Genomic DNA, 21030 nt, shown 5'->3' on the forward strand with positions numbered 1-21030 from the left:
TGTGAATAAAAATAAATTGGAATTGAGGAAAGAAGGTAAGAGAAAAAGAAGCATGTATCAGCACCATGTTCACTGACATTTAATGTCCCCTAAAAGTTAAACAAGAAATAACTTAAGTATTTACAAAGCTTAAATAGAAACAAAAGCTGCATTCACATTTCTCCTTAGACCAATACTAATAGAACACGTTTAGAACTCTGTGTCCTTTCCTCTCTCCTTAACAGTATATCAAGGCTTTTCAGAAAACACCATGAACTTGAGACATGCTCTTTCTGCAGATATAAAAAAAATGACTGCATAAGAGTTTTACTTTCTACTACTTGTTATAAGCATTCTAAAAAGAAGTTTGTAAAGTTATGAAAAATGATTTACTTTCACTGATAATGCAGCTACCTGCATTTTTACCACACATAACCGATTAGTAATTCAGATTGAGACTAATGATAATATAAAAATTCAATAAAAACAAAAATCAACAAACAAATCCTAGTAAGTGCTGCTTGCACTGTTGGAGATAAAGAAACTATCTTCCTATTAAATGCAGAATAAAATAAGCACATCTCTCTGTTCTTCTGAGGTTCTTAAATGATGTGTGATTGTGATTCAAAAATGTATATACTTCATAAGAAAAATGAAAGTATAGTCTGTACTAAATTCTGTGCTTAGGCATTTTTCAATGGAGTTTTCATATAAGAAGAAAATAAGGTTTCTAGGCATCTTAGTTATCTTTTTTCTTTCTCTGTGTGCTTGAATTAAATTCACGAGTGTTTCAGAATCTATCACTGTCTGAATTTAATGTGTTGAAAACTTTTGTTGTGTTTCATAACTTCATTTGTATCTGGGGAAAGACCAGGTCTGAATACAAAGTTTAAAGGGCGCCTGCAATTTATAGCACTAGACACAAGGGCTAATTCCCAATATAATCGCCCATCCAGAAAGAAAAGCATGTGTCAATCTACTAGGAAAAATGTAATTTTACTGTATTACACAATGAAAAATAGAGATGTAGATTATATTTATCTATCTTCATAAACCTCTTTGTAGACATAGTAGCCAGTGCTGTATGTATATGTGTGATAACTTTAGTATTCTTTGCTTATATGGAATTACAGTACTTAATCTAAAACCCATTAAAACTTTAAATAAGATAACAAAGTGTGTTAAAGATAATTAAGTGTTTAAGATAATTGTGTTAAAGGCAAGAAAATACATGAAAGCTAAAAAAGTGCTCCTCGCAGCTGAGGTTTCTAGCAAGTTCCTTCTTCTAACATTTGCCCCAAGACCATGCTACCAGGGATGGCAAAGGAAAGTGAATGCCCACATTAAGCTGATCTCAAAGCTGCAGTGCAGTTTCATATTTCATAAGGCCAGAAGCTCGTCTGATTATTTTAGATGCCCTTATTTTTCCCCACCTCCTTTCAGAAGTTCTTTCCAGGCAGTCCTTCTTGGAGTCTTAGAGTAAGCATACTATCTCATATAAAAGTCACTCAGGATGATACCACTGCAATTGGCCTATTCTCCCAGCTGCACTTTCATGGATAATTCCATTTTCCTTCTTTACTGTACCACTACAATTGAAGATCCTATTTAAAAGGCTACCTATCACAACACCTGGAGATTTTCAGGTCTACTGCAGCTTCTATTCACTCAGACAAAATCCATCATTCTACATAACGGTATTACATTTGATTGCATTAAAGAACATACTGGGTAAATAAGTATCACTGCATTATTTACCTAACTATCCTAATGTGACACATTTCATTAATTATTTATAACTTTGCCTCTAAGTTAGGTTTTGGAAGTTTCAGTTTAGAATTTCTTCCTAGATCAGTAGTGATTAGAATTTACCTGAGAAGTGATTATTAAAAGGCTGTTATTTACTAACTACTTATGTAATTTCTGAATATTTTTCTTGATGACATGATGACAGCTAACCAAGTAAACCCTTCCAAAATTCATTTAATATGAGCTTTGTTATTCTGAATAGCACTGGAGACTGAGACAATATTTACAGACAAAGAATGTATTTTCATTTTTTCTAACAAAAATATTGTTTTTGTAAATTAATGAAGTCTATACTGAAGTCAGTAATGTGCCATCTTCTCTGTTTCCAGTAGTATTCTACTGTAGCCTTTTGATATTTTTACCTGACCTATACATTTACTCAGTGATATGCCTGATGTTTTGTGAATACAGGCATACGAACTATAACCAAATCCTACACAGTTAACACCATTCTTCAATTTTGTGGGAAAGGATCATTACATTGGCTTCCTTGCTTTCCTTGTCACAGATAATCAAACTATAAATAACATAAACTTGAAAGATAAAGTACGAGACCTATGTAGATTGCTCCAAAAATAATGTATCCTATTTATTTTCACGGACACTACAACAGATACAAAGAGCACAATACCACTACAATATTTTTCAAATAGTCACCACCATGAACTGGCTGTTTTTGCCAGTTATGAACAAGAGCCTGCATTCAAAACAAACTGCAAGAGCAGAGGTGACCCACTATTTCTGCTGTCACTGTTGATGCACACTACCCAATGCCTTACTGTGTTCACATGCACTCTTTGGTCTCCAGAAACATTCAACAAGTGTTGAGAAATGTCAATGGGTGCCATTTTTTTCCTCATGAAAGAATTCAATGACGCATCTTTGCTTCATACACACTCTCAGACATCATTTTGTCAGACTCTCCTCTGCTGCCATCTGTCACACAGCAACAATACGTAATGGAATACTGCTGAGAAGGTTCAACTTCTACTGCCATACCACCAACATCTGCCTCTGATGTCATGGGCCAACATCATAAAACAGGATGTATTACTTTAAGATCAGCTCTCATATTACACTAGTAATAGGGAGGAATGATTTTTATAACATTCACTGAAGATTTATACAGAATAAATAATGAATATGTATTAGTTGCCTAAAATAAAGTTTGTAGAGAAGTGTGATTAATCGCACAAAATTTCAAAATTTTGGAAACCATTCTTTGATTGTCTTCTGCATACCTATGCAGACTGGTGGGTTGGGCTGCCAGAAGTACCGATTTTCTACCTGAATACAGGTTATCCTCTCATTTCCTTGCAATTCATATCCAGGGTCACACTGAAAAATCACAGTGTCTCCGGGTTCTCTTCCATCCCCATTTCTAGTTCCATTCATGGGGACACCAGGATCACGGCAGGCAGTAGCTACAGAACCTATCAGATAAAGGGAGAAAAAAACAATCAGCTTTTCTACCCATGTTTGTCATATTACAATCTTCTAATCTGGTTACTCTGCAAATCCAAAATTTTATTACTCCTAAAATTTTGAGAAATCAGTCAAAAATATATGGGAAACAATATGGCTTATATATATATATATATATATATATATATATAAAATTGTTTTTCCTGTGGAGTCAATATAACAAGGGAGAAACTTTTATTTCTGTCCTAGACTCTTAAAATTTGAATGTGGTAGACTGGACAGGAATATTGCACTTGTACATAAATCTTTTACTACTCAGAGATGGTTTATATTACATATGTAACATTTACCCCAAGAATAAATTTGTTATAATTAATCTTATTTTGACACAGTTGGCATCATATATTCACCTTAAAAGGAGGTAGAAGTAATATATTTTCTACTATTATTATAAGATATACAAAATTATCAGAAAAAGAATTTTCAAATACAGAAAAATATATTTTGGAGGCACAAGGTTAAAAAGTAATAGTGCAAGAAAAAAACTCGAGAAGGAAAATCAGAGTATTATACAGCACTATAAAACTAACATATTTCTTGAGAGCTGACAGATATTAACTGTATACTCAAGTGGAACTGCTTAGTTACAGCTTTCCATAATTTCTACTCTAATTTTTAGATTCTATTTCGCATGGCTGATTCTAGACCATCTTTAAGACTGTTCACAACTGTAATTAGTCCGTTTGCTTGATTTTGGAAGAGGGGTTTCTATTATCATTAGCAGTGTTATTTGCTCTGCATATTCTACTTTGTATATCTTCTTATTCTGTTTATTTCTGATTTTTTTTTTTCATAATCTTTCTTCAACCTAATTTTTGTCTCCTACTGAAGTTTATTTATTGTTTTACTTATGAAATAGATATTCCAGCAAAAGAGATGATTACCCTCCCCCACCTTCCTTGCCCTTAGATCTTTAGAGATCTAATCACAACTTTCATTGTTCTACATGAAAATTTGTGAAGCAAAGTCTTCAAGAGCAATAGAGTCCCAAATAACTTTGCTATCATATCTGAAATGCAGTCTTGAAATTTTACTGCAAAATAAAAGGAACTGGCTATCACGATTCTTCATATGTCCATATAAAGGATCTAAAGTTCTTTGTGACATATGAAATAGATACTTAAATTAAGAAAAAATAAATTGATTTTCATCCTAACATTGTACAATTGTAAGTCATTTCTATCACTGTAAACAAAACATTACAAAAAGAAATCTCTTAAGTTCATGTCATCTTGAATAGGCCATAAGGTATGGTTTGTAAATGTAACATGTTAAAGTGCTAGAAACTATTCTGTAGATGAGAAAATACATGCTTGAAAAACTATCTGTTACATAATACATACAGCACAACAGATGCAAGAACAACAGTGTGTAGCACAAAATTGAGTGGTGTCAACTGAGAGATTTTTTTTTTCTTAATAAGGATAGAGAAATGCTCAAAATTATTTTACTCTATCCTTCAGTGGTGAAAGCCAGTAGATCAAGTGCTAGATCAAGAATTTAAAGAGACAGTTCTTAATCAACAGATCCAGCTTCAGGTTGAGGTTGAATGAGACTTGATATTCAAATTGTCTAGTAGATGACAGATGAGGGGACGCATTAGACATACAGATCCAGTGTGTATACTTGGCTGGGTCGACAGAATGCTTTTCAGTATCAGCTTTTCACACTTTTGAGCTGAGTATGTTTTGGAAATTAAACTCTGAGTTGTCCCTACCTATATTTACTTTTAACTCCTAGACACTGAAAGTTGGAAAAAACAGACACCTAAAACAACTGAGAACTAAGAATATCTGATTATGAGCAGTGTTGCCAGCAGTGTTACAATACCAGTGATTTCCATTTATAGATCACCTCCCAGACTTTGCTAATACAAACAACAAACTAACAAACAAAGGACTCACAAATGAGATTTAATGTCTCAAATATTCAATCAAAATATTCCACAGTGTAGACTTTGAATACAAGACTACCAATTCTCCAGTGCCAATACATTTTCTGGAGAGTTACTTAGTTTTCCCCTGTTACTTGAAGGAACTGGGGCAAAATCTTGCTTTGGAGATTCAGTAGTCAAGCCACATAGAACATTTTCTCCTAAAAATTATTTAGATTAGCCCTAGGAGTACTCATATGAACAGATTCACATGCTGTACGTGACTATAAAAATGCTCCTATACAGTCACAGAAACCATTAACACAGCATTTAATTGGGCCCAGAAAGATTTCAGATTTGTCTACAGATTTAGTTGATATGGAGCATAAAAACATTTTGATATATCTGTTTAATAATAACATATCAGTGTACATTGAAACAATCAGATAAAGCACTGTAAACTGATCTTTTCTGCTACAGAAAAGAATATGTTAATGCCAGGATACAAAAACTTCTGATAGTTCATGAGCCCAAGCAATTTGATATATGACTAATGTCCCGAGCTGACAGCTCCATTTTCATGCAGGAAAGATACATTGCAACACAATATTAAAAAAGTGACATGGCACAAATAAACTCCACTGATGCTGGGATCAGTAAATATCAGAATTTTTTTCCTGTTACCGGTGATTTTTAAATTTAGTCTTATAATAAGTGAAATGCAATATCGTGAAAGAGTCAGAATACCAACCCTGAGACTAAATTACTTGTTCATTTTGATTAATTTATATGTCTTCTGAAGAGAAAAGAAACGAGAAATTCATTTGTTTATTTGATGATTATTATTTATTTATATAATATATATATAATTCAAGAATTTGAATTTCTGATACTGATTAAATTATAATTTTCTTTTTACTATTTATATAACATACCAGCTTTTCTAGGCTTTCCCCTGCTTTAATTTGGTGTTCTCTGCTGTTATTAGTTTTAACAGATAGAAAATAATTTTCTGCATTTATTGCATGGTTTATAAGGAATAAAATTCAAATATATCACATTATCAATTGTGCTTATTTTCAGTTATTAAATGAATTCAACATAGCAAGTTGATAGAAATGAGATCAAAAGTTGTAAAGAAAGATAAACTAAAAGCTTGTTTCCACAAAGTAAAGTAACTGTATTAAGAAAATGATATAAAAGTAAAGCATTCAAGGTCTTGAAAAGGTTTGAACATACATATCTGTTGTCACTGACCAGCATTCCTCTTTAAGTGAATGCACCAATAATCTAGTTAATACTCATAATCTATTTCATAACATTGCAAGAGGAAAGTAAAAGCAGATACCTCCCCTGTGTCAGCTTTCTATTTGTTAATTATACTGCAGCTAAAGTACACAGACACCATCTGTTTCACTCAGACAACATTATATATTCAAAGAAAATATTTGGAAGCTTGAAACAAAATGAAATAGAATTACTTTTCTCGTACCCTCTCTCCTCAAAGATAATTCTTTCCTGGCTAGTAAAATAGTATGACCAAATAGCAACAGCATAATCCTGGTTGGATAGCTAATATTACATTATTTTGACAACACTCAACTAGGAAAAAAAATCTCTGTGATTCTTCTAATAAGACAATAATGTATGTCATTAAATTGTGCAACATATTGTATTTGAGAAGGATCACAGTGATTCTGTGAACCCAAACTGAACAATAAGAGAAATACAAAAGCACTAATATTTTATGGGCCCTTCAAATTGTTATTTTAATAAAATATTAAATAAAATATCTCTCCTTTTGAATGAAACTCTAAAAAACATTTTCAGGTAAAATATTGGAACTTCAACAGTAACTACTTATGGGTTTATTTCCATAACACATCCATTTAAGCACGTAATTCCATTCTTAATCTGCATACATCTTTTTTTTTCAATTCACCTAAATGACAACCTGAATAAACTCAGTACATGATCATAGAATCACTAAGGTTGAAAGAGCCCACTAATATAGAGAGCAGCAAAGGGGAGAGGGACCTGGGAGTCTTGGTGGACAGCAGGTTGACCATGAGCCAGTGCTGTGTTCTTGTGGCCAAGAAGACCAATGGCTTCCTGGGGTGTATTAGAAGGGGTGTGGTTAGTAGGTTGAGAGAGGTTCTCCTCCCCTTCTACTTTGCCCTGGTGAGATCGCATCTGGAATATTGTGTCTAGTTTGGGGTCCCTCAGTTCAAGATGGACAAGAAACTGCTTGAGAGAGTCCAGTGCAGAGCCACAAAGATGATAAAGGGAGCAGATCATTTCGTTTAGGAGGAAAGGCAGAGGGAGCTGGGTCTCTTTAGCTTGGAGGAGACTGATGGATGACCTCATTAATGTTTACAAATATGTAAAGGGTAAGTGTCATGAGGGTGGAGCCAGGCTCTTCTCAGTGACATCCAATGATAGGACAAGGGGCAGTGGGTGCAAGCTGGAACACAGGAAGTTCCACGTAAATATAAGAAAAAACTTATTTATGGTGAGGATGACATAACACTGGAACAGGCTGCCTAGAAAGGTTGTGGGGACTCCTTCTCTGGAGACACTCAAAACCCACCTGGACGCATTGCTGTGTGACTTAATGTAGGTGTTCCTGCTCTGGCAGGGGGATTGGACTAGATGATATTTCAAGGTCCTATCCAATCCCTGATATTCTGTGATTTGATTTGATTTCTGATCATCCAGTCCAACCATCATCCCATCACCAGCATACCTACTAAACTATGTCCCTCAGTGCCACATCTACACTTTTCTTGAAAACCTCCAGGGACGGTGACCCTACCACCTCTCTGGACAGCCTATTCCAATGCATTACCAAACATTCTGAGAAGAAATTTTTTCTATTATCCAAACTGAACCTCCATTAGAACAATTTCACTCCATTACCTCACATACTATTGCTAGTTGGAAATAGGGTCTTTAAGGTCCCCACCAATCTAAGCCATTCTAATAGCCTGAAAAAGATGTTGACTCCCATCTCATTACAACTTTCTTTCAGGTAGCTGTAGAGTGACAAGATCTCTCCTGAACTTCCTCTTCTACAGACTAAACAATACCAGTTCCCTCAGCCGCTCCTCATAAGCCATGCGCTCCAGATTGTTCACAGCTTCCATGCCCCTCTTTGGACATGTTTCAGGGACTCAATGCCTTTCTTATAGTGAGAGGCACAAAACCGAACACAGTAATCGAGGTACGGCCTTATTAGTGCAGAGTGCAAAGGGACAAGCACCTCTCTGCTCCTGCTGACTGCGCCATTTCTGATATAAGCCAGGACGCTCCTGGTATTGATGGCCACTCAGGCACACTGCTGGCTCATGTTCAGCCGGCTGTCAGTTAACACCTCCATATCTTTTTCACCACATAGCTTTCCAGCCACTCTGCCCCTAACCTGCAGCGTTGCATAGGGATTGTGGTGATCAAAATGCAAGACTCGGCATTTGTCTTGTTAAAAACAAAACAAAAAAAAATTGTGAACCTAAGGAATTACAAGTTTCATTCACGGTTTCAAATAAATAAATAAATCAGGTGGAAAAGAGTCACTCTTTCATTACAAGTCAAATATTTTACATTGTCTTCTCATTCACATACTTCATTCTTCCTTCAAATCACTGTATACATAGTCATGTATTTTTCATACATGTTGAAATAATGAGGGTAGGGAAAAAATGAGGTAATACAGCTACCAAGCATACAAAGCACAAGGTAAACAATGTTATCATTACAAGTTACATCAGTCCATGTTAGAAACATTTCTACTGCTTACAAAATGATGGCATGAGATCATATCTTGCTATACTTGAAAAAAAAAACACTCAGTGAGCAGCAATATGGTAAACATAGACTTCATTAAATTATTTCTTATATTTCAATTCAAAAAGTGTATGAAAGGATTTAATAACAGTTAAATAGCTTTTAGATTTGTCAGCATTCTGCCAGCTGGTAAAGTCAATAAGATAAAATAGTGTTAGAAGGCAAAAAGGAAGACACTGCTGTTTCTGCAGTGCTATATTTCCTGTTTCATCCTACACAAGCACAGCAAGAATAAAATTCTGCTTAGATGTCTCTGAATGTGGAAATTTTCATTGATTAGAAAAGGATGATATCACCCCCTTTCTGAAAAAAACACTAATGAGAACTGTAAGCATTCCTACGCCTTCCAAACTGCTTTTGAAACAAAGCCAAGACATGGATTTATTTTATTTTATTTTATTTTATTTTATTTTATTTTATTTTATTTTATTTTATTTTATTTTATTTTTTAAATGAAAACATAGCTTTACAACAAATCTATTAGTTTGGACCATCTCTTTCCTTCCAAAATTAGAAATGTCACTTATTTCAATTGCTGCCAGCAGTACAGTTATCTGTGAGTGAGCCAACTCATAAAAATAAATGAAGGAATGAATGAATGAATTCATCAACTTACTTGAAAACTGTATGGCAAACCCAGATTTGCTGATATAAAAATCTGTGTCAAACTGGATTGTTACTATGTTGAGTGTACTGTGAATGCCTTCAGGAACTAGAGATCCACTAATTTCCTTGAGTAACATCTCATTTTCAGGTGGTCCATCCCAAACTCGTAGAATATCATGCGATGCCTCAGTATCAAAAGCAAGAAACTGGAGGCTGTGAGAACACCATGTTATTATTGTCAGATTTCATTCTACTTAATAACGTAAAAACACCCACAAACATACAGGAAAATAATATTAAAAAAAAACAAAAACAAAAACAACAACAAAAAAAAACCAATAAACCTAAACTAACCAACCAAAGTAAGAAAGCAAATAAACTTTAATTTTTGAATGTAGCTTTCTAAAATATTTTTCATACTTTTATCTTTAGGTACATATAATCTTAATACAGAAATACATTTGAAAGCAAAAGTCTTTTGTAACTAGTAACATTTGAATTTGTGAATCGTGAAATAAATTTATCGCATTAACTATTTAAATAATCTGTATGCGTCCACAGGCTTTCCATAAAATAGTTTCATTTTTCACAAAACACTGTTATGTGCAACACAATTGCATTCCTTGTAATTTGATTTGTTTTAGACATATTTTCTGTTAATAGTTATAGTTTGTACATATAGAGTAGTTTAAAATTATTAAACATTTCACAAAATGACAAGAAATTTTCAAGACTGATCTTCACCAAACAACATTTATTGAAAAGCAGATAGTTTCAACACCAAATTATATATTCAAGCTGAGTATGTCATGAATACTGCCCTTGAACAGCATCTTAAATTCTAAATCTCCATTTTTTTTCCCATCAGAACAGACAAGTTTTACTTGTTACATAAACAAAATAATTACTATAACAGTAAGATTCATTTGCAGTACCTGACAATATTTCCTGGGTCTACTTCAATCACCCACATGCAACGCAGATTGTTATCATAGGGGAAAGGATAGCCAGGAGATAAGATTCTTCCTGATGATTCTCCTTTAAAACGGCCTCCACACTCAGCTAATGAAAACATTACATAATGTTACTATTAATCTACTGCAGATATCTTTCCAACTAATCATCCAAGCTATCAACTTATATATCTACTCTTTTGCCAAATAAGTAACATGATTGAAACACAGCAAACCTGACTACGTGCCCTAAAACTGTAAGATAAAGACTTCAAATACTTTAAGAAACTCTACACATTCTTATCTGAGTATTTTTTGTATATATATATTTTTAGCATCTATGTCTTTCTAATAATTTTGAATACACATTAATAAGAAAGCATACCGCTGTATAATAAAAGATACAAAGACCATTAAAAAATAAAATAAAATCAAAAAACAAAAGCAAGAATATTATGGCACTTTAAACCAGTAGAATTAAATTAAGAAATTTACAAATTAATAAGTAGGGAATAAAATTTAAAAAAAAAAAAAAAGAAGAGGAAACAAAATAAAGCAAACTTGTAAGAGTCAAAGTCTTTCAACTTAGAAAATAAAAGAAGTATAAGACTTCTTACCTGAGACTTGTCCTCACAGTGAAGCTATGTTTCTTAGAGGATAACAGATGGTAAGTAGCTCCCTGTTAGTTGGCCTCAGCCAGCCAGTCACTAGGCAAAACTGAGCATTTCATAATCTATATACCTAGATTTTTTAAATATAGACCCTTAGGCCTTTAAAGCTTTCTGATTCCCCTTTCCGTTTAAAGTCCATTTAATGCTTTCTCTCTTATGAAGTCAAAGTCAAAATGATGGCTTGATTAGATTAATATAGTTACAATGCATTTTTGTTTTGATGTAACATCACATAAAATCACTTAAAATATTTAGTTGAGGGATGTATTATGATCTGTGAATTCCCTGATAAAATGCAATTGAAATGCTACTCTTCATGGATTTTTCAGACATAACAAAAGCAAATTTTTAGAAACACATGGCACTTCATATCTTTAAAACACCATCACTATAATCTCTCTCTATATATGTAAATATTTTGTAGTTATTCAGTTCAGAAGATAGGGATTGTCTATTATTCTTCCAATGGCATAAGGATATATATATAAAGAAAAATTTGCTTATTGACATACCAAATTAAACTATAAATGAATTGCATTTTATCTAAAATTACTAAACAACTCTAAGTTTAAAAATTCTAATTTTCGTGAAAGATAATTTTTTAGCTTTTTGTTATGATTCTGCCATGATGTGCCACTAGTAACCTCTTCTGGTGTCAGTGAGAAGTAGCAGGGCAAAATCCCTTTTATCTTCTTTCTCCAGACTGCTCATGTGTGAATACAGTCCTAACCAAGAATCCTAATTTTATCTTAAAATGTCAATTCTAAAAATTCAAGGATTTCAAGTTAAAGCAAATACATATTAATCTTTGTAGCATTCTGCAAATTCAGTGGTTTTGTTGTTATATTTAATACAACTAGAACAGCTTGAAAACAGTTTTGCTGTTGTCTTGTCAATGTCACTTTCTTGCATGGTATGATACTGAAATAATAGTACCATTTTGAAGTCAACTTATCATTGTAGCAGCAAATTAAAGTATCTGTTGACTTATGTTACTCATAAACATTCAGATATATAAAATTATTTGTGAATGTCATCCTAAAAATATTTCATTCCAAACATCACTGTTTTCCAGTTTTCTCAAAGTTTACCTCAACAACCTGTAAACTCAAAATATCTTGAGTAGGGCTGGATGCTTGTAAGTATTAAACTTACAAGTATATGCAGCAAAATGACTCAAAAGCAAGATTTTGCAAGACTTTTTTTTCCTTTCCAATTTCGCTTTGCAGCAAAGAAATCTAGTTTTAATATGATTCTAACTAAAAGTGAATGTTGAAAAAAAGGATTTCCATAAGCCAGGAATCAACACTACTGTTGATTCATCTTCTCTTCCTGCTATTTAAACCATTATTGAAATTAAAGTTTCAAAGATTTGTTCACTCAGGTTTTTGTTTGGACATACTGTAAGAACTATCTAAAAGAGGTTTCAGTTCTGCAAAAAAGCCTCTGCAGTGTAACTCCTTTCATTTCTCTCCGGAACATTTTTAATTGAAACATTCTCTTTTCTGATCTTCTCATGCATTTCTTAACTGCTATCCTGCTTCCCTGTTCTCTCCTAGCAATCTTCCTCACATTGCATTACTAACACGTAATTTATTATATCTTTTTCAACCCAAGAAACCTAGAACATGTGAATTGGTTTGACATTTTAAATGATTCATAGTGGATCCCCTTAATAGCACTTTAAACATCAGCAGTGATCCTTAATTAAAATAGAAAATTGGAAAGTATGTGGAAATCAATACCATCGTTTGCAACTGCTATTCATAAACCTTTTAATTCTTAAGCTTGTCTATACAAAAATCTCACTTGTTTCAATTAAAATTAATTTAACATCTATTCAGCCAAACCTAAGGAATCCTCAGCTTGGGACAGACATTATAGCTCATATACACAACAGTTTTACAGCACTTTAACTCTTCTCTGGATGCAAATAGATGGTTTTACCACTTAGGAAAAGAAAAATGCTTTACTGTAATAAATAAAATCAATATAAACCATTCAAAAGCTCACTTAAATAACACTATCTACGTACTTCCATTAATTTATGGAAAAGGTTAAAATAAAGGAAAGTAAATAAATAAAGGAAAATCATTTTGTAAATCATTCTTTATTGTTTTGTACTTTATTTATTTTTTAAGCAGAGTAGCTCTGTCTCATGTACTGAGATTTTTTCTTTATGCGTGGCATTCTGAACTAGATGGATAAGTGAACTGTCTTAACAGCAGACTGTAGAGATGTATTTGAAATGGCATTAATTTAAAGCTGAACAAATGTACATAAATTGATTCACATTCCAAATAGATTCATCTCTACAAAACATTTTAAACTAATTATAATGCAGTTTTCACAAAAAGCCTGGTGATGATCAAAATCTTAATCTTAGCTGCTTAACTTCTTTAATATTTTAAAAGACAGTTGGGCACTTCTTTGTTATTAAAATGAAAAATAATATGAAGACCATAAGGATATGCAGAAAATCATCACTTTTCCCCAGAGGTCCAGCTTCACCTTTGGATTTCCATTTACTGAAGGTTTGGGTTTTTTGTTTTGAAGTTTTTACCAGCTCTTGAAAGATGACTCACTTCCTAATTCAAACCTATGTCTTTTCAGTTGTAGGCATCTATATACTGAAGAGGGGACTGATGAATAATTAAATTGAAAGACAATGTATGTTACTCATCTTGGGACCTTCTTCAGAATTCAGTCCATGTCACGCAAGACACAACAGCATTTATCGCCTGTCCATGAGCTGTTCTAGAAATCCCTTTACTGTATTCCATCTAGACGTAAATTATTGGAACCTCTGGATATTTGCTTAGAATATGGGGAAAACTGAATTTCCCACAGTTAGTGGAAATAGTGCGCACCACACAATCTAGATCATTAATCATTAAAAATGATTTTACAAGATCATTAAGAAAATGAAGGAGTAACTTTAAACAGGTTTACCTTGGTCCATTTTAAAATTATGCAAGAACTCATACATATATATGTGTATATCAGTACGGTGATACTTCCTATTCTTTTAATATTTAATGAAAGAACTGAAAAACTTTAATTTCAACTTTCTGCCATCATTCATAACATTTTATCTGATCCTTTTGCTCTTACTCCATCTGGTGACCCATTACCCCCCAGGGGTCGGTACTGGGGCCCATCTTGTTTAATATCTTTATTGATGACGTAGATGAGGGGATTGAGTGTATCCTCAGTAAGTTTGCAGATGATACTAAGTTGGGAGGTTGTATTGATCTGCTTGAGAGTAGGGAGGCCCTTCAGAGGGATAAGCTGGATCACTGGGTTGAGGTGAATGGGATGAGGTAAACCAGGCCAAGTGCCAGATCCTGCACTTTGGTCACAATAACCCCAGGTAGTGCTATAGGCTTGGGGCTGAGTGGCTGGATGACTGTGAAGAAGAAAGGGACCTGGGGGTGTTGGTTGATGCTTGGCTGAACATGAGGCAACAGTGTGCCCAGGTGGCCAAGAGGGCCAACAGCATCCTGGCCTGCAAATAGTGTGGCCAGCAGGAGCAGGGAGGTAATTATCCCCCTGTATTCAGCACTGGTGAGACTGTACCTCATGTATTGTGTTCAGTTTTGGGCCCCTCGCTACAAGAAAGTCATTGAGGCTCTGGAACATGCCCAGAGAAGTGCAACAAAACTGGTGAGGGGTCTGGAGTACAAATCTTATGTGGAGTTGCTGAGGGAGCTGTTCAGTCTGGAGAAGAGGAGGCTCAGAGGAGACCTCATTGTACTTCACAACTTCCTGAAGGGAGGGTGTGATGAGGAGGGGTTTGGCCTTTTCTTCCATGCAACAAACAGGACCCGAGGAAACAGCCACAAAATGTGCCATAGAGATTTAGATTAGATATAAGGAAAAACTCTCAGAGATTGGTCAGGCACTGGAATGGCCTGCCCAGGGAGGTGGTGGCAGTGTTCAAGGGGCATCTGGATGAGGAGCTACAAGATACCTTTTAGTAGCTTGTGGTAGCAATGGTAAAAGGAGGATGGTTGGACTAAATGATCTTGTAGGTCTTTTCCAACCTTGTGATTCTATGACTATATGATTCTATAACTACCATTTGTTCTCCCTATACTTTCTAGATGCTGCTTACTCTTCCCAGTGCTACGTTTTCCTTCTAATTCTGCAATTTCAAATATCCCAGATAACAGAAGTTGGTTATCACTGGGACTATTCAAAGGATTACAACAAGTTTGGGACTTAAACATTTATTCCCTAATTATTCTCAAAGATTTGTTCACTTCTTATTTGTTGCATATTTTTCTAAAAGAATTTTATATCTTGATGAATTTATTAGCACAAGAAAGATGTGGAGCTCTTGGTGCAGGTCCAGAGGAGGGCCACTAAGATGATCAGAGGGGTGAAGAACCTCTCCTATGAAGAAAGGTTGAGGGAACTAGGCTTGTTTAGCTTGGAAAAAAGGCAGCACTGGGGAGACCTCACTGTGACCTCATTGTGAATACTTGAAGGGAGCATATAAACAGGAGGGGGAATGGCTGTTTAGATGGGTGGATAGTGATACGATAAGGGAGAATGGCTTTAAACTAAGACAGAGGAGGTTTAGGTTAGATATAAGGAGAAAGTTTTTCACTCAGAGGGTGGGGACACTGTAACAGTTTGCCCAGGGAGGCTGTGGACACCCCATTCCTGGAGGCTTGCAAGGGCAAGGCTGGATGTGGCTCTGGGCAGCCTGGTCTAGTGATTGGTGACCCTAGCCTCTGGCAGGGAGGTTGAAACTTGATGATCATTATGTTCCTTTTCAACCCAGGCCATTCCATGATGCTATAAAGTACACTGTTTTCAGTCAAATCAAAACTGGGCACAAAGTGCATTTCATCCTTTACTTTCTATACTCGCTCATTCCTCGTTTCATCTAAATGAAGATGAAAGGAAGAGAAGACAATTACTAGAGTACTTTAATCTTGTCTTATTTCTTCCCTCTAATGGAAGGAATTGAGCTTATAGGTACTGGCACTTAAAAAGTTATTGTAATATTATAATAAAGTGTATAATATCATGTTATGCATCACAGTGCCAAAAGCCAAGTTATTAAAACATAATATGTCTCCAGATAACCTAGTAACTTTATATGTTTTGTTGTTTTTTTTTTTTAATTTATTTTGTTGTATTTATAGGTAAATATGTGAAAAGGTTTTTTTTGTTGTTTATTTGTTTGTTTTAGCATAAGATACAATTTGGAAAAAAACATCCTAGTTTTATAACTTCTCATAAAATGCATATTCTTTGGGCTTTTGGACTTATGTTTTTATCCTGTCAATTTTCTAACTACAAGTAGATTTTCATATACTAGAAATTACATTATGAATGAATGTTTAATAATTACTACCTTTATTTTTTAAAACTGAAAAAGGCAACACCACTCATGTACACTTATGTAAGGTCTAAAGAGATCTCTGAAAGTATTATGAATAGATTTGTATATGTAGAGATCAGATTTATAACAATATTTACTAAACATAAGGGTTTTTTTTTTTTTCTTTCTTTATATTACAAAGAATTAGTTTAAAAATTAAAAAAAAAAAGAAAAGGTAAAAATGAAGGTCTACTACCAATACATGATGGTAGAGGATAGTCCCATGCCCTTCTTTCTCCAGTCATACACTTTAGAAGGCTACTTCCATGGAGTGTGTAACCTGGATTGCATCCATAAACGATAGTGCTTCCAGCAAAGTGACCTTGGTCACTGATTTTATATCCAAACTGTGGCACACCAGGGTCTTCACAATGTGAAAGTTCAAAACCTGTGGTAGGAGTAGCACACTCTTGTTAAAAAATCAAGCAGATAAATATATTGATGAAATTAAGATTTTCTGTTTTCCAATGGAAATTAAATACTTTCAGAATTCAAGCAACAGTATATTTAAGGTTTTGTCTCTGTTTCTAAATAGTCTTAGTAGGCAGTCTATACCCCTCACTTATATCTCAGAGCAATACTGTCTATTACGCTCAAGTTGAGCCTGCAAAATTGCCATAACCCTTTTTTTTCCCCAAGAGCTCAATTAAGGACTGAGAACAAAATTCACAGTAACTATCAATCAGTTCTAAAACAATATTATAATTTATAAAATAGTTGTTAAAATGAATTCTTATTTATTTTGATGATAATCTAGTCTGTGAATGGACATTTATGGCTCATAGACAAACCTACACAGAAGATTTGTTTGTTACTTTGCACACTAATGGGAATGGCACAGTAGCACCTCTGGTAACAGAGAAATACTGTTACATTCATAAATTCCTACCCTAATCCTGCTTTCAATAGTTTGTAAATTTAAACACTATGCTCAGCAAGTAATGATGATGATGACAATATAGCAAATTTAAGGGAAAAAAAAAAAAAGAGAAGAAGATCGTATTGATAAGGTTTCCTGTTATTAACTGAGAAGCAGTTCCATACCCCACTTTTTTCAAAAATAAGCATTAAAAAATATATATATATATTTCAAACTTGTATATCTAGCAAATAAGCATACAAACAAAACAGTTTGTGTCACTTTGATATTTCTAAGTGTAGCTAGCACAGGAGCAAATGAAGAATTTTTTATATTTGTATTGTTCACTGAAGTTGACTATGTTTGTTTAGCTGGTGAACCATTGGTAGCCTTTCATAATCTCTCCATGAGTACTGAGTCATTACTACTCAGTGAAAAAAATATTCAAAGTTTAATTTTGCAGACAAAACATATTAAGTTGGAAAGGGCTGTGTGCTCACGATTGAAAAAAAGTAAAATAATATACTAATCTCAGCTCTTATTTCAGCTCATTTAGCATCCCAATGAAAATGGCTCACCTCCTGAAGTTCTTCCACAGCTTCTGAGCAGAACTTTTCTAATTCTTAACTGAGTTATTGTTTCTTTTTGCAGACCACACTACAGAAGTTCTAATGAGGCTAAAGAGAGGTTCATGTGAAAAAGCTATTTTCATATTTTCAGTTTGGATACTTATTGACCAGTTAGGATTTCCCCTTTTTTTATAAGAAAATACGTTGATTGTGTTGTGTGAAAATAAGTTTAAATGTCTAGAACACTGAAAAGTCCTCACATCTGCCTACTTAAAGGCAGATCAACAAGTAGTCTTTTTAACTGATCACTTCTCAGTTTTCAGCTGCAAGTTTATTTGAGCTACTTGCATAGTGAAGGCAGTTCTGATAATAAGACCAAAATGAGAAGATCTCTGTTTCAATGGAAGAACACCATCCAGGTAGGGACATAATGGAAGGGACCTAAAATGACAACAGCTGACTGTTTCATGAATGCTCACAGCATATCCTTGATGATACACAATGATTCTGTAGACCTTTTAGGGACTTGAAAATTAGGGACTGAAATTAGGGACTTCAGTAAAGCCTTTGACATTTTCTCCCATAAAATCTGTATAGAGAATCTGCTGAAGTATGAGCTGAAAGTAAGGACAGAAATGTGGACTGTAAACTGGTTGAGTAGCTGGGCAAGGCCGTCCAGACAGTTTTTCACCCAGCAAAAAATACACCTGCCCAAGCCATAGGCTGCCACCTTCTCCAGGAGAATACAGTGGAAGATGGAATCAAAGGTGCCTAGGTAGACTACATCCACAGTCTTCCTTCATGGTCTAGGCAGGTCACTTGGTAAGAAGGTGATCAAATTGGTCAAGCAGGACCTGCCTTTCCTAAGCCCAAGCTGGCTACATCTGATCCCCTGAATGTCCTACACATTGGATGATCACACTCAAGACCATCTGCTCCAATCCTATAGTTTCTTACATACTCCTTTTGACTTTTCTTGTAGATGAATGTCACACTGGCAAGTCTCCATTCATCTGAGACCTCCCCAGTTGTCGAAGACTGCTGATAAATGATGGAAAGTGGCTTGGCAGTCACTTCTACCAGCTTCCTTAGTATCCCTGGGTGGATCCCCCCGTCTAGGTGGAATAGCAGGTCACTAACTGTTTCCTCCTGAACTCTCTTCCCCATCTCCTTCTATCTCAAGGAGCTGAGTACCTTGAGGATAACTAGTCTAACTATTAAAGACAGAAGAACACATTGAGACTCAGCCTTTTCCTCATCCTCTGTGGTCGCGTTCTCTATTGCATCCAATAAAGGATGGAAATTCTCTTGACCCTCTTCTTGCTGTTTATAAATTTCTGAAAACCTTTTTATTGTCTTTAACAGTGTCGGTCAGATTAAGTTCTTGCTGGGCTTTCTACTTTCTAATTTTCCCTCTGTGTATCCTAGCAACAACTGTGTACTCTTTCCAAGTTGCCTGCCTGTCCCTTCTTCCAAAGACAGTAAACTCTTTTTTTCCTAAAGAAACAACTATGTATATTTTCTTAATTCACCATCTGATAAACAAGATGTAGATATGTTTCCTCTATAAAACAAAGATCTGAAGAGATTTCACTTCTAATCTTTACAGTTGAATTTTGTCACTCTGCATAGAGTTAAGAAATTTTTGCCTGGAATCTCTTCTTTTACTTCCAAACTGGATTATTTTAAACAATCATCCAAGCTCAGTAATTGTTAGTCTAATGCACCCTTTGTATTGAATGTGAGTCTAAAGATGAAGAATTTATTTTAATAAACAAATATTTATGAAACAATTGTATTAAGTTTCACATTTAAAAATACCCTCACGTTTAAATATTTTTATGTGCTAGCACTCTTACCTGAAATTCTACTTTTTTATCCTCTCCAATACAGAAAATACATCAAAAAAATCTCTAGAAACACAAACAAAAACCAGAACTTTAAGTATCAAATTAGAGAAAGTACTCTTAAAGCCTGGTTTTAGTATGCTGCGTAGTATAGGAGTTAAAAAAAAAAAAAAAAAAATTACTTTAATGAGTGATTTGCATTTGATTTTATTGCTGTTCATCATTGGATTGCATTTTTATTTTACAAGAAATTATTTTTTCATTCCTTTACAATCATAAATCTATTACTATTGTTTTCTCAAATACTTACTTGTATAAACAAGTTGAAAGCCTTCATCAGTGCCTTCCGTGTCTGAGTTGAATTCCAACCATAAATGATTTGAAGTACTACTTAACGTCAGACCTCTTAACGATGCACCAGTGTATGCACCCAGCAGGTGAGCAGTATTGTCTTTGCCATCATAGATCTGTAAGAAAAATGCAACTTTTGCAGTCACTAAAAGAAAATAAATGCATATATTTGATTTTGAAAATAATTCTCTACATTTCAATTAAGAGGGAGGATAGCTCTGCCAAGGGAGATCATTTTCCAGTCAACCTTGAATACTCTCTGGATATGTTGTTTATCTCTGCTCAATTATGTTGATTTAATTGTGGTTATTTTTCATATGCACAGTATAAAATATGTCAGTTCCTTTTTTTGCTAACAAAAGAAGTGGGCAGAGTTGCCATATCAGCTCAGTGCTTGTGAACATCTGTGTTTTCTCTTCCACTGCCAACACTGCAGTGCTCATCACAGACCAACAGCAAACACTTTGTGTAGATGTGTCTGCCACAAGACACTGAGATGGTGTAACAGAAAAGCTAATATATATCCAGCTTCAACTGGTTAAATAAACTGGTTGTTTTTCTGTTTGTTGTTGTTGTTTTTGTTTTGTTTTGTTTTTTCCTGTGTAAATGGAGGTTTAAAAATAACTACACTGTAAAAGAAGTCTAGGAAATCAGAATAAAATAAACAGAAAAACTTCTGTAGTTAGAAAGAGTAACAAAATCTATATGTAAATTAGAAGACAGAGTTTTTATTACATATTTTTCTTCCAGAGTTGAAATTGAAAGTTCAAGCAAACTACTAAACATA

At 34.4% G+C, this 21030-nt stretch overlaps 1 protein-coding gene across 1 annotated transcript in view; it reads right to left on the bottom strand.

Annotated features, from left to right (window-relative positions):
- CSMD3 (CUB and Sushi multiple domains 3) overlaps positions 1-21030 on the bottom strand; it is a 106977-nt gene that overhangs the window by 12536 nt on the left and 73411 nt on the right. Inside the window, exons 15-19 of the mRNA XM_010709229.2 lie at positions 20203-20359; positions 16814-17005; positions 10531-10657; positions 9606-9808; positions 3030-3221 (exon numbers count right to left, since the gene is read on the bottom strand). Coding sequence (XP_010707531.2) covers positions 3030-3221; positions 9606-9808; positions 10531-10657; positions 16814-17005; positions 20203-20359 — 871 coding nt within the window. The remainder of the gene's footprint in view (positions 1-3029; positions 3222-9605; positions 9809-10530; positions 10658-16813; positions 17006-20202; positions 20360-21030) is intronic.

The sequence above is a fragment of the Meleagris gallopavo genome, chromosome 3 (assembly GCF_000146605.3).
Source record: "Meleagris gallopavo isolate NT-WF06-2002-E0010 breed Aviagen turkey brand Nicholas breeding stock chromosome 3, Turkey_5.1, whole genome shotgun sequence".
Taxonomy (NCBI): domain Eukaryota; kingdom Metazoa; phylum Chordata; class Aves; order Galliformes; family Phasianidae; genus Meleagris; species Meleagris gallopavo.